We start from the raw sequence: 13966 nt of genomic DNA, 5'->3' as shown, positions 1-13966 counted from the left end.
CTCGCTGTCTGAATATCAAGAGTTCAAAATGTGTCGAGAAATGAAAGAAATGTAAATTATAACTTAAACAGGATTTATTTGGTCTGTGAGGACGTTAACAGTCATTGAACCAAGTTTACTAAGTTTTCATTTTCTGAGTTAAAGTCAGTATTTAATGTTTAACATTTATATTGTTGTCACTTAATAAGTTTATTTGACCTCTTTGTCCTCGTGAATTCTTGCAGCCTGTACCGAGAGGTTCAAATAAAGACAAACGTGTTCATCTCATTGTAGCTGGAGTGTATGATTCACAGCATGTACAGACTTCGTTTCTTCTTCATGTATTTCTTTTATTCACTCAGTTTCAGCTCGTTGTCACATTATATATTTACGCTTTACAAAGCAGTGATTACACACCAAACAAGCACAACATGGAGACTGAAGGGGTTCAAATATAAGTGCACGTTGTCAGTCATATTTTATGTTGTGAGCTGCGTTCAGTCACATGTTCAGACTTCAGAAGCTTTCAGGGTTTAAGAGTTGTGAGTTAAAGTTTTGTTTCATGTTTTTTTAATCAACTTTCCCCCAAACTTCTGACTTCAACCAGAAATGTCAGATCCAGTTTTTAGGACAGGAACGAATGTTTGCCATGAGATGATCGAAAACGATCATCGATAAACGATTATTGTTTTTTTGGAAACACAAATCCAGCAGATACAAAAAGTAATTCATTAGCATGAAGCCGTGCATAATGCCGTGGTTGTGGTCGAACGTGAGGACCCGGGGCGGGTCTGGATCTCTACGCCACCACCGAGGTCAGACTGACGTCTCCGTCGATCTCCAGGCTGGTGATGTGTTGGATGGGCGTGAAACGGTGCCTGAAGGTGTGAGCCTGCATCCCGTTGGCCACAATCCTGAAGGAGTGACTCTCACAGCAGATCGTCAGCTGAAAGGAGAAACGGTTGGTTTTAAACTCACACACTGAGAATAAAACTGTCCACAGGGTCTTTCTGATGTTACCACGAGGGGGCGCCAAGGTACCAGGAGCCAAATGTTTCCTGAGGTTACATGAAACACTTCAGACGCCAAAGAGGAGAGGAAAAAGTATGTACATTTTCAGAGCATGGATTGTTATACGCAGTGTAAACCGTGTTGAAAGTGGCGTAAGGACTCTTTTCATGTGTATGCATGGTTCATGCATTTCGCCCTGATAAGGGGGTTTTAAACATGACTGGGTGGAGCGAGAAGCGGCACAGATCTAGTATCAGAGACCTTCACCTCCTCCTGTTAACCGTATGCAGAGACATAGCTGCAGTGTTACCGTGAAAGGTTGTCCTCGATGGAAGGGCATCCCTCCTCCGCGCTCCTCGGAGCCCCACTGACTCCCCTGCTTGCTGTTTCGGACCACAGCGTTCTCGTTAAAGCGTGGGTTGTAGTGCAGAGCGATACCGGAGGCGTGGCTGAGATTCACGTTGAACCTGAGAGGAGGAGACACAGAACAGAGAGAGGACAGCATCAGCATGGGACTCCTGCACTCCTCTGGTAACTGCACAGGTCTTTTTTAACTTTAAAACAGACGGAGAGGGGAACTGGAGAGGCGTCTAGTGAATGTGATGTCTGTGAGCCACATGGATGAAAGTGAAGCAGCCAACATGGCCGACGACGGAGCAGACTCGATGCTGTAGGAGCACATGTGCAGCGAAGGAGCAGATGTATGGTTTAGGGGTAAATGTGCAGTCTAGACACAAACTGTCATGAGAGGGATACATGTGCAGTCCGGCTGCAGATGTAACATCCCAAACATCTGCAGGTAGAAGAAACGTCGAGGTGCACATGTACCATAAACTCGCGTGATGTGTCACCTGTTGGCAGATGCACGGTCACACAAATGTTAACAATCTAGTGTCAGATGTTTTGTTGTGGGACAGACGGGCAGATGTTGGTCACAGATCAGTTTCAGCTCTTCTGTGGTTGAACTTGTCCAGGTAAGTGCACAAACAACTGTTTTTGTCAGGTGGGAAAAACAGCAGACAGGCTGCACACCCTGGACCTACAGGTAAACGTCTGACCTGGGGTTAAATGCATCTGTAACAGTATAATCAGTGCACAAAGGTATTTAAGTCCAGATTGAATGCGTCTTTTTTAAGTGATTTTCAGAGTGAAATGCAGAAACAGGTGATCCTGCGGACAGACCTGGTGGCACTGGGGTGAACAGTCCCCTGGATGGTGATGGTCCTGCCTGCTTTGAGTCCACTGATGCCGCTCCTGTATGGAACAGTCTGTAACGACACACAACAGGAACATGAAAGGAGAAATTCACCCCTGGAAAAAGCTGCTGTCAGTCAAAGCTGGCGTTCTCTGGAATCAGTGGAAGCAATATTTTTTTAATTGGCCTTAGCTGTGGAGAAAGTCCTACAAACAGCTCGTGGTTTCACCCATTCCTACAACACCCAGCATGCATTGCGCCCCTCTCTCTCACAGGAACGGCCCAGCGAGGTCGTGGTTACACAGGGTCTGCGCGAGAAGTCTGTTATGTTCGTTCTTTCGACCAGAGCAGAGAGTTGGTAGCTGTCTGCAGCTCCACTCTCTGCTGGGCGGTGCTGCGCTCTCAGCTGAGTGCACACTGACGAGGCGAGAGAGGAGGGGGCAGATAGTAATCCCCTTTCTGCGTAACGGCTCCGGACATGTGGACAAAGAGTGCCCATGTGCCGAGGTTGAGCGTCGCACAGCCCCGGGCTGATTGGTCTCACAATTATAATAATAATGAGGATATATTATTAACAGATTGTTTTTACAGACAAACACATTTTCTGATCACACAGAAGGTGAACTGTATATAATTATAATACTGCGCCGCAGCTCCCACCACCTGCTGTCAGCGCTGGCGTCTGTCCACTAGGTGCTTTTTGCCAGGAGGCAAAAAAAAAAGGGACAACTTTGCCCCGAATGTTTGCATAACATGACTCATTGAAATACACACAAACAGCTCCGGAGCACACACACGCTGTTTGCTCTGCAGCGCACTTTGGGGTGCATTCAACCCTCTGCGAGTGCATGGAGTATGAGGTAGAGTCTTTTCAAACCTTTACTGAATTCCCCCCTGAGAGTCCTACCAAATATATCTACAAACAAAACACAAACAGAGCATCACGGTGTTCACCAGCGTTGTACCGGAGTGTAACGAGAGCAAGAGGAAAAGAGACGCTGGAGTGTAACACTCCCCGTTTCCAGTCGCGGACAGTGTTTGCTGCAGGCGATCAAAGGGGGCGGGCGTCCTGAAATGAACTTCCTTGGAAGTGTAGTTTAGCAAGTTCCCCGGTGTCCGCCAGATGACGCATTTTACGTAGTCTGGCAGAGTTTTTCTAGAGAAGCAGAAAACGTCCTCCAAAGGCACAGAGTTTTAACACAATGGCATTACCTCCCCATAACAGCGTGATAGGACTGAGGTTGAAAATCTGCGAATTTGCACTTTAACATGAGTATGATCTCGTCCTTATTAATCTATAAGTATCATTAATTAACCGATCAAAACAAAAAAAACTGCTGTGTGTCGCTTTCATTTCGACATTTGTCAGTTCACCTTTTAAGGAGCTAATAAAAACACACTTGCTGGTTGGAGTGCCCCAGGGTTTGATTCTGGGGCCTCTGTTATTTAACCCGTACGTGCTGCCCAGAGGTAAAATCATACACTCAGATTAACATAGCTCTTTAGCCAAGTGCCTCAGGCTCCTTCCAATCATGATCAATGTGAAGTCAAAGGCTGGATGCAGTAACATTTCCACATGAGCAGTAAACTAGCAGCGTCGTAGTTTAAGTATTCATTTGGGAAACAGCTCCTGAGGCAGCAGATCAGCTAATGAGTTTGTTAGCCAGGTGATAAGTTAACCAAGGTAAACATTCTGAACACCTTCTGAATTAAACATTTACTACTTTTTTTTACACATGGTTAAAGTCCATTCACCTCCACTGCACCAGGTGTTCTGTGCAACCAGAGAAGTTCTGTCTGCACTTTAACCACAACGTCTGATACTCACAAGCATTGCAGAAGGAAATCCAGGCTGCGACGGGAACCCGGGCTGCGAGGGAAACCCAGGCTGTGACGGGAATCCAGGCTGTGATGGAAATCCAGGCTGTGATGGAAATCCAGGCATGGAGGGGAATCCGGGCTGTGACGGGAATCCGGGCTGAGGTGGAAACGTGGGACAGGAAGGGAAGGCTCCGTGTGAAGGAAACGAAGGCTGAGCAGGAAACGCCGGTTGTCCGGGGAACTAAACAGCAGAGCAAACAGGTAAATACAGCGCATGCGGCTCGATCTAATGCCACGTTTGTTGTTAGCTTCCTCACCACGGGGCTCTGGAAGGCGATGGAGGCGATTTCTACATCCCCGCCTACTGCGATGGTGTCCACCTGCTGAAACGGGATTCGATGTCTGTACTCCAGGAAGTGGCAGCCGTTGACGCTCACCTGTAGAGTGAGAGAGTTCATAGGTGTCTCATTTCTGAGCACGAGAAAGACATTTTAGCTAAATCTAACTTTTGACTTTTATTACAAGTCCCACAGGGAGCTCTTCCCATGTGATGACTGGATTTGCGTCTTTTTTCTGTTGCATTTGTTTTCCGTGTTTGATTTTGTCGGATCTTCAGCAGCTGTTTGTCGTACATACCTGGAAGGTGTCGCGGCACACGGTGATGAGCAGGCTGAAGGAGGAGCCGGCGGGCATCGGACAGCTCTGCGTCCTCTCCTCGGAGCCCCAGCTGCCGCCCTGGAGGGAGTTTGTGACCACAAAACTGGAGAAGATTTCAAAGCGAGGGTTAAAGTGCAGAGCGACGTCTGCTTTGGCCCTGGAGCCACACTGCAAGTTCACATGGAACCTGGAGGGAAACACGAGGAATCAGTCATCATTATTTCAGTCTTTGTGATTAGAATCATGTTCATGTTCTTCATACTGCACCTTTAACCTGTTTAACAGCTTCATGTGGTGAGCTATCAGCCCTTACCTTTTCACTGACGCCAGTTTAAAACGACAAATCCTACTTTCAGTTACTCTGTGGTGTTTCTACCACGAACAGTGCAATGGAACAATGTTTCAACTCCTGATATTTGTGTAATAAAAGTTCATGTTTTTCCAAAAGCATTTGGGAGTTAACATACATGTGACACTGAGCACACACTTTGTGCACATGAAGACCATGTGATGCAGTCAAAAGCTCCAGAATGAGGAAGTAAATGAGGTGTTGCTTTCTTCTTGTTGGCATCGTTTCCAGTGCTGTCATGGTGTATTTAAAAAACAGACCCAAAGACACAGAAATGTTTTTCCCTTTTTATCCTGTTTTAAGGCCTCATGAATCCCACACTCAGTAAGATCAGTTAAGTCTGTAAAGGTTAAGTCTTCGGCCTGAGCGTACGGCTCATGTACTCACTCCTTTTGAATTTTAAATTAAAAAACGGCTGCAGAAAACAAGTAGAGAAGACTATTTAAAGTAGAAATAGGTGTGAGATGTGTGTGTTTGGTTTATTTAAGGTGAGCCGAATTCAAGAGCAGATCTTGGTGATTCATAAAAGATCACACAAGTCTTAGTTTTACTCTTCAGAACTTTACTGAACCGCGATTTTATCTTAAATCAACAGAATTTCAGACTGAGTCCGGCTCCACTTTGTCAACAGACAGCCCTACTTCCTCCTTCTCCTCAGACCTGCCATCCTCGAGCCGACCACCAGATGCCCTCATCAGACCTTTTCCCCACCAGCTGTTTGGACCACCAGCTGAGACACAAAGAACAGCGGAAGAAGAGAGCGGTCTGACCTGTCGGCTCCAGGCAGGACTCGTCCACTGATGTTGATGGATTTCCCCTCCTGCAGACCCCCATGGATCGATCCGGTGAACGGGATCCTCTACAAACAGGACGGACATGTAATCAAAACGTGCAAAAACCTCTCTGAACATGTGTTAACAAACAGAAATAATACGTGACTATAGGCTATCAGGAATGTTCTCTAGATTTATAAATTCTGATTTAAAATCGATCAACAAATATTTTTCACCAGGACAAAACTTCAGAAAAATTATAAATTTTTATAGTTATATATTTTTGTTCTAAAAGGATTCGTGTTTTTTTCTGACTATGACTAAAACAGCAAAGAAATAAATAGTTAACTTTATTTTTATTACTGTATTGCTCGTAAAGGTTTGTAGTTCCGGTAGTTAACGACACAAAAAGTGTCAAAAAGGAAATACAACTACAAATAAAACCGCTCCAATCACAAAACAAATATGAATGCACTTGAGTTACAGTAAAACGTAGCAGAATCAAATGTCGTTCACTTCTCCCACACACTGTCAGCCCTGCATCTGTTTCTGTTTATCCCGGGTGTCTGTGTGTCATTACAGCAGGGTTTCCATTCACAGAGTTTATAGTCTCTTTATATAACAAAATACTTTCTATATATTTTAACATTCTTATAACACACCAGCATCACGTGAATATTTCCCAACATGACCAATTAATTAATAAATACATTGTTTTCCTGTTTGACGGTAAAACAATGGAGATGAGATTCTGCTCCTCGAGGAGGGAGAGAGCCCAGTCTTGATCCACTTCGGACCCTGCTGTCTGTTTTTGAGGAAACGAGTTCACTTTCTGACTCATTCAGATCCAGGAAGCAACTAAATTATTATTTTGTAATTAAACCTGATCACACAGCTCGCTGACACGCAAATAAAAAAACAACTTTAAACGGCTGCAGAAAACAAGTAGAGAACGTTATTTAAGTAGAAATAGGTGTGAAATCTGTGTTTGGTGTATTAAAAGCGAGCCGAATTCAAGAGCTGACCTTGATGATGGGGAAAAGATTGAAAAAGTCTCTGTTTTCCTCTTCAGAACTTTCCTGAACTGGAATTTTATCTTAAATTAACGGAATTTCAGACCGAGTTCGGCTCGACTTTGAAGACAGCCAGCTGTGAAGTAACGGGGTGCTCTTAAACAACCCCAGCCCTCTCTATCACGTCTTTTTACAGGAAATGAAAGAACTGAAAAATTGAAATCACTTACAGGGTTGTAAAAAGGAGTCTGCTGATTAAAAGCCATTATTCGGTTGAGTTGAGTTGCGCAGGTTTGCTGATCTGCCGCAGGTTGTGTGTTCTGAGCACAGGACAATAAAATATGGAGCTTTACAAGTCCGCATTTATTCCACGTATAGGTTTCGATTTCTCCTCGGAGGCGCGGTTTGCATGACAAGAAGCCTATCAGAAGCTTACAGATTACACAGGAAGAGACCCGATAATAAAGTGTGTGTTTCCAATATTATCTGGGTCAAACAGGGCTCTTAAACTGTCGCGTTTATTTGTCAGTTTTAACTTGGAAAACAGAGGGACACTGCTGCATCCTTCATTTGCTCATTTTCACTCACATTTCTCTTCCTGCTTTTGTGTAAGGGCTGACAGTCTGAGACCACATCGGAAACATTTTCACTCAAATAAACAATCTGAAAGTTTGAGGATCCAGGAACCTTTAAAAACAAAGTTATTTATGACATTTCAAAGCAGAAAGATGCTGCACCTTTTATTCATCAAAAATCAAATTTATGAACACCTTTGCTCCAAAGATCAGGTGTCTCTTTACCTATTGAAGCAGTGTTCAGGTGATTGTGATCGCCTCATTAGAGGCTCAGTCAAGGAACTCAACCTGCAGCCAGTCTCACCTGTCCAAATCTAGGAGATCATGTCTTATTAAACTGCATTATGATAGAAGCAAACATGGAAGTTTTCAGAAGTAAAAAGTGATTCTAATTAAAGAGGCAGAAAGTGGCTGAAACCTGAAACAGAGCTCTAAACAGGCTGAGAAGTGAAGCCAAATCTGAAGGTCCAACACCTGCAGTTCCTCTGGTGTCCACTTGAGGCTGCCTCCAGCAGTGAGTCCGTCCCCATAGAGCCCCATGTTAAACTTTACAGCAGAAATAAACATGTTTACAGCCTGGTACAAAAAACAGTTTGGGTCTCTATAGCTCATTTCTCTCTTCATGACAACTGTACGGGGAGAATCTTTATACAGCTCACCTGTTTACATTATATTAAGGCTTTATTCATTCATACCGTATAACTGTATGACTTCATTAATACTGTATAAAGGCGGAGATATACTGGCTTCTAAATATGCGTGCGCATGATGGCTGCTGCACCTTCCCTGCGTCTGTTTGGAGAGTTACCTGTGCACGTCCTCAAAAATTAACACCACACGTACGAGAGATGCAGTCTGCACATGAGCAGTAGGGGCAGCGTAGAGGCAGAGGGGATGTGACGGGGTCGACACAGCAGCAGGGACAACAATGTCAAGAGCTGATAGACCAAGTCCTCAATGATCCACATCTGTACGATGTGTCGTTGCCGCTGCACAGAGACAAACATGCTGTCAAACAGCTGCAGACAGATAAGTTCTGTTTTAGAAGTCGACGTGGAAACCTGCAAAACTAAACGGGAACAAGTCCGGGAGCGTTACGTACGAGCACGGAGGAACATGTTGGAGAGACGGAGCGGGGACGGAGCAGACGGTGTGTTCTGTCTGAACACACAGAAGCTGTTTCTGCTGTGACCTCAGAGCGAACATCACAGTAACCTCCTCGAGTGTCTCCATGTCTACATCCCGCACATACAGTAGCTGCATACAGCCTGAGCTCTCTGCTGCGCCCTCGAGAGGTATCCTCCAGTAACACATGTAGTGCAGAGACAAGTACGTGAACAATGACGTTCATGACGCAGACGGTTAAGTATGTGAACACAAGGTTAAAAAGCAATTACATCTCCAGCTTAACTCTTCAGCTCCACTTTCTCGTCCAAATATGGTCACCTGTGTCTTTTAAAAAACAAGATGGCGATGGATAAACCAGCCAAACTTTAAAAGAGTAATATGAGCTGGATTTAAATTTAACAGAACTAATTCTCCTTATTTTCTTGGACTTTTAGATGTAAAGATCGTCTCACGGCTTCAGTTGGTATAATTTGTAATTTTTGCTGCTTTGATTCTGTGTTTCTGTAACGTTTTCTTATTTTCAGCTTGTTTCTGTTCGACTTTCATCACCGTTTAAAGTAAAGTGCTCTTTCCCGCTCTTAGCTTCTGCATGGAAGTCAAAGAGGAACAGAAAGATGAAAAGCAGAAGTCTTTTAAAAACTAACTTAGTCACTAACAACAACAACAGAAATACGGTTTAATGTACCCTGAGGGGGAGCACATTTTCACTTCGACATTTCCTCCTGAGAATATCTTTAACCTTTGACACTGATCACTCTGGCTTCATCCTATCTGCAGCCCGTTTCTCTGTGACCTCCAGTAAAAGCAGCCGATCCACTCGTGTGAAGCACATGACGGGTCATTCATTGACTTCTCCGATAAAAAACTGTCATTTCCTGGGCGACTGAGCGGGGACATATCTGGTCTCTGACCTCCTGTCAGGCAAAGCTACACTGTAAAAAATGCTCTTTTAAAGGTATCAGTCAATTTTATCCAAACACCATTAACAGAGCAGATCCAAACAGCACGACAAAATAAGTAAAATAACTTAGAAATCAAATAACTTACAAACATAAATGGTTGAAATGTAAGAAGAAAATAAAGACAAAAAATAAACACAATGTGTGTTTAATAATGCAAGTAAACACACCACGTTACTCCGAGCAGAGCGGGCAGGACGTGACGTCGTGTCAAAAGGTTCTGTTCTGCAGCAGAGCAGCTTCCTGAAGCAGATATTCACACTAATGCAAAGTTCACTGTAGATATCCCTGTGGTTCTTTCTGCAGGACTGTGACCTCATGCTCAAGGGCCTCTTTCATTCCTCTCAGCCAGCTTCAGGTCCCTGCTGACTGCTTCAGGGAGCTGATGCCTGACTTCCTCCCATTCTTTCATCAGGACATCAGCCAAGTTTCGGAGCTCCTCCAGCTTTGTCTGCAGCTCCTGATTGGCCTGCTCCTCAGTTCCTAGTTTGAAGGCCAGCGCGAGTATGTAGAAACACCCCCATCCAACCGCCCACTCACACACACACACACACACACACACACACACACACACACACACTCTCTCTCACACACATACACACACACACACACACACACACACACACACACTTCCTGTAATTGTTTCCTGGAATGCCTTATGTAATGAAAGGAGAAACAGTTGAAACATCAGAGATGATTCTCACAGAGACTTCAGGGAGATGTTGGCCTGGTTCTAAAGTGTCTACAGGTTTCAGGACAGGAGCGGACAGGATGTCAGAACAGGAAGTGACCCATCTGACTGAGGTTTACTGTCACAGATTATCTGCTTCAGCGTGGACTTTGGATACAAACAAAAACATGTCTGCAGTCGACAGTTAACGACAGCTGCTGTTCTTTTCACCCTACCATTGTCGAGGTGGATCAATGCAGTATAGCAACTGTTGCTTGGTTTGGTAATATTCAGCTGCTTCACAGACAGCCAGTGTAGTTTTTTTATCACACAAGCGTTCACGACTTTTACCTGCTGCGTTCACACGTCGGCTCACCTGACGCCTTGCAGACATTTTACTTGAAGGTTGGCAAGAAAAAAGTCTGCATGAAGTCGAGGTGGAATATTCGACTGTTTGCGTTCACAGATGCAGCCCACCTGAGAAGGTCTGGAAATCTACAGGAGTGCAGTGTGTGTGTGTGTGTGTGTGTGTGTGTGTGTGTGTGTGTGTGTGTGTGTGTGTGTGTGTGTGTGTGTGTGTACATTTTGTCAGCTAGATGTGTTCAGGCCTGGACTTCTATCAAACAAAATTTTGGATTCAAGCACTCGAGCAACACGGCGCTGGAGGAGGTGATGATCTGAATATCAGCACAGCCGTGATTTGGTTCCAGACAAAGAGATGATGAGAGATGTGGCCCCGTCGACACAACTAGGTCTGCAACTACAGACATTCCTGCTGTGTGTGTGTGTGTGTGTGTGTGCGTGTGTGTGTGTGTGTGTGTGTGTGTGTCCACGTGTGTGTGTGTGTGTGTGTGTGTGTGTGTGTGTGTGTGTGTGTGTGTGTGTCCACATGTGTGTCCACATGTGTGTGTGTGTGTGTGTGTGTGTGTGTGTCCACATGTGTCAGTAGAAGATCTACATTGTATTTATCTGTATGTTGCTATTCCTCGAGCATCATCTACATAGAGTCTGTGGTGGCCTGTGTGACTCTGCGGTGCCAGCTTGATCAGTCAAGACAAAGACGTTCAGACCACCTGGCTGAGACAGACTGATTCAGGATAATGGCTGACGAGGCGTCTGTTATCAGGTTTTTATGGACGACATGGAGACTGAAACCGCCGTCTGTGTTCTGTCAGAGGCGTTAGGACTAAAGTCCATTTGTTTAGTCCGTTCTCTCGGACACGATGAGCTGCGCTCAGATGTGACCTAAAATGTGGTGAAAGTCTTTAGCACAAACCTGAGTGGCATAAAGATCACAACACGTACAGCCGCCTCTCACAGGGTTTAAATCAGCTAACGCTGTGATATCCCAGAGTCTGTACAGTCACAATAGCAGCAATCATTTCATAATGATACTGTTGTTTCAATGATTCCACACAAGACAGGACGTCTCCAGCGGGTTTCCTCTGACTGTCGGGCTGTGGTGACTCTTCATGGAACATCTTAGAAAGAAAAAATACTCTTCTTTTCTATCCGGTCAGCAGTAGAGGTGGGCTGGTGGAGCCGCTGTGTTGACACCTTTACCTTGTGATCTTGGCGTGTCGGAGCCCTCAGGTGTCCTCGGCGTGTTGGAGCCCTCAGGTGTCCTCGGCGTGTTGGAGCCCTCAGGTGTCCTCGGCGTGTTGGAGCCCTCAGGTGTCCTTGGCTTGTCGGAGCCCTCAGGTGTCCTCGGCGTGTTGGAGCCCTCAGGTGTCCTTGGCGTGTTGGAGCCCTCAGGTGTCCTTGGCGTGTTGGAGCCCTCAGGTGTCCTTGGCGTGTTGGAGCCCTCAGGTGGTTTCAGTCTGCAGCAGAACAGCTTCTTGTGTCGGTCTGAAGCAGATATTCACGCTGATGGAAAGTTCAATGACTGTAGTGTTAGTGTTAGTTACGTCTCCTCTCGCCGTTCCTCCTCTACTCTGCTACTCGGGAACAGAACGCTGCAGGAGCCCCATTTGTCAACAGAGCTGTCAATCATGAGGCCACACCCCCTTTTTATAGCATCAAATCAAAAACAACACTGTGACATAAATCAGCCTGATAAGAACTAACTATAATGACAGAAACCATGTTTGAGAAAAATGTATTTGACGTGTATTTTGATTTTATAGTTTGACTCATGTCCCATCTGTTAACATGGAGGAGGCGGGGCTTATGAGCTATACTGCAGCCAGTCAGCAGGGGGCGGTAGAGAGGGTTGAGCTGTCACGTCGGCCATCTTTAATACAGTCTTTGTTTTAATAATTAGTTGTGTCACAGGCAAAAGCAGCTGTAACTTGTATACACTGCAACATGAACTATTAACATGAATGTGAGATCAGCTGGATTTAAAGCAGAATAAGAATGAGTCCACAGAACAGATGAGTTGAAGTGAGGGTCATGCTGACTGTTTTCAGCGTGACGTTCAAAGACCATCTGAAATGATTCCTGCTCGGATGAACTCTAAAAACCTTTTCAAAGCGGTCTGTGTCATTCTTCTTCCTTTAAAGTTAGTTATCCATTAAAACATGATCTGATGGAGCTGCTACTCTTATCATCCAAAATTTGAATGCTCTACAAGAGTTAACTGTCGACTGCAGACATGTTTTTGTTTGTATCCAAAGTCCATGCTGAAGCAGATAATCTGTGACAGTAAACCTCAGTCAGATGGGTCACTTCCTGTTCTGACATCCTGTCCGCTCCTGTCCTGAAACCTGTAGACACTTTAGAACCAGGCCAACATCTCCCTGAAGTCTCTGTGAGAATCATCTCTGATGTTTCAACTGTTTCTCCTTTCATTACATAAGGCATTCCAGGAAACAATTACAGGAAGTGTGTGTGTGTGTGTGTGTGTGTGTGTGTGTGTGTGTATGTGTGTGAGAGAGAGTGTGTGTGTGTGTGTGTGTGTGTGAGAGAGAGTGTGTGTGTGTGTGTGTGTGTGTGTGTGTGTGTGTGTGTGTGAGAGAGAGTGTGTGTGTGTGTGTGTGTGTGTGTGTGTGTGTGTGTGTGTGTGTGTGTGTGTGTGTGTGAGAGAGAGTGTGTGTGTGTGTGTGTGTGTGTGTGTGTATGTGTGTGAGAGAGAGTGTGTGTGTGTGTGTGTGTGTGTGTGTGTGTGTGTGTGTGTGTGAGTGAGAGAGAGTGTGTGTGTGTGTGTGTGTGTGTGTGTGTGAGTGGGCGGTTGGATGGGGGTGTTTCTACATACCAGTGTGTAAATCTGCAGTGGAAACTTTCACTGATAAATACTTCACAATATCACAGAGAACATGTGGGCTGTTGGCTGCCACAAATAACTCAACAGTGAACGAGCTAACAGGCCAGGTACGGTGAGCACACACACAGGTAGCTGCTAATCAGTGCTAACATGTAATGAGTGTATAAACAGTGTGTCAGACGTGTTGGACGGTCTGTTCGTCCAATAAAGCGCACACACAGATTATCTGTCTGATATTTACATGAACAAATCTCCAAAAGGCTCCAACAGCACAAACACGGCCCAGAGGTTACGTTCAGTGACTGAGTTAGCTGAGGGGACACCTAGCAGACAGCTAGCAGCTCCCAGCTGTCACTCAAAGAGGCCACGCCCCTAATGCTGCATCACTTTAAGCCTTAATATAATGTAAACAGGTGAGCTGTATAAAGATTCTCCCCGTACAGTTGTCATGAAGAGAGAAATGAGCTATAGAGACCCAAACTGTTTTTTGTACCAGGCTGTAAACATGTTTATTTCTGCTGTAAAGTTTAACATGGGGCTCTATGGGGACCGACTCACTGCTGGAGACAGCCTCAAGTGGACACCAGAGGAACTGCAGGCTTGGCCATTATGCCTTTATAAGAGTGTAATG

General features: G+C 45.1%; 1 protein-coding gene across 1 annotated transcript; it reads right to left on the bottom strand.

The window, feature by feature from the left end:
* Positions 1-323: 323 nt before the first annotated feature.
* Positions 324-7153, bottom strand: lgals9l3 (lectin, galactoside-binding, soluble, 9 (galectin 9)-like 3). Its single transcript, XM_069676584.1, has 8 exons — positions 7029-7153; positions 5783-5871; positions 4643-4850; positions 4324-4443; positions 4014-4247; positions 2173-2258; positions 1301-1457; positions 324-925 (listed from the first exon to the last, which is right to left on the bottom strand). Exons 1-8 carry the CDS (start codon positions 7062-7064, stop codon positions 779-781), a joined length of 1077 nt encoding a protein of 358 aa, XP_069532685.1. The 5' UTR covers positions 7065-7153; the 3' UTR covers positions 324-778.
* Between the last annotated feature and the right edge of the window lie 6813 nt (positions 7154-13966).

Source organism: Semicossyphus pulcher, unplaced genomic scaffold (genome assembly GCF_022749685.1).
Source record: "Semicossyphus pulcher isolate SPU_LCO1_2020_fin unplaced genomic scaffold, fSemPul1.0.p SCAF_26, whole genome shotgun sequence".
In the NCBI taxonomy this organism is placed as follows: domain Eukaryota; kingdom Metazoa; phylum Chordata; class Actinopteri; order Labriformes; family Labridae; genus Semicossyphus; species Semicossyphus pulcher.
This window is presented reverse-complemented; position numbering and strand designations above follow the sequence as displayed.

Excerpts from the sequence above, each read along its gene's own strand:
- lgals9l3 (XM_069676584.1), bottom strand. The coding sequence starts at position 7,064 with ATGGCTTTTAATCAGCAGACTCCTTTTTACAACCCT. Across the intron at positions 4,248-4,323 it reads TCGCCTTCCAGAGCCCCGTG|TTCCCCGGACAACCGGCGTT; the intron begins GTGAGGAAGCTA and ends TCTGCTGTTTAG. Across the intron at positions 2,259-4,013 it reads GATTTCCTTCTGCAATGCTT|ACTGTTCCATACAGGAGCGG; the intron begins GTGAGTATCAGA and ends GTGTCGTTACAG.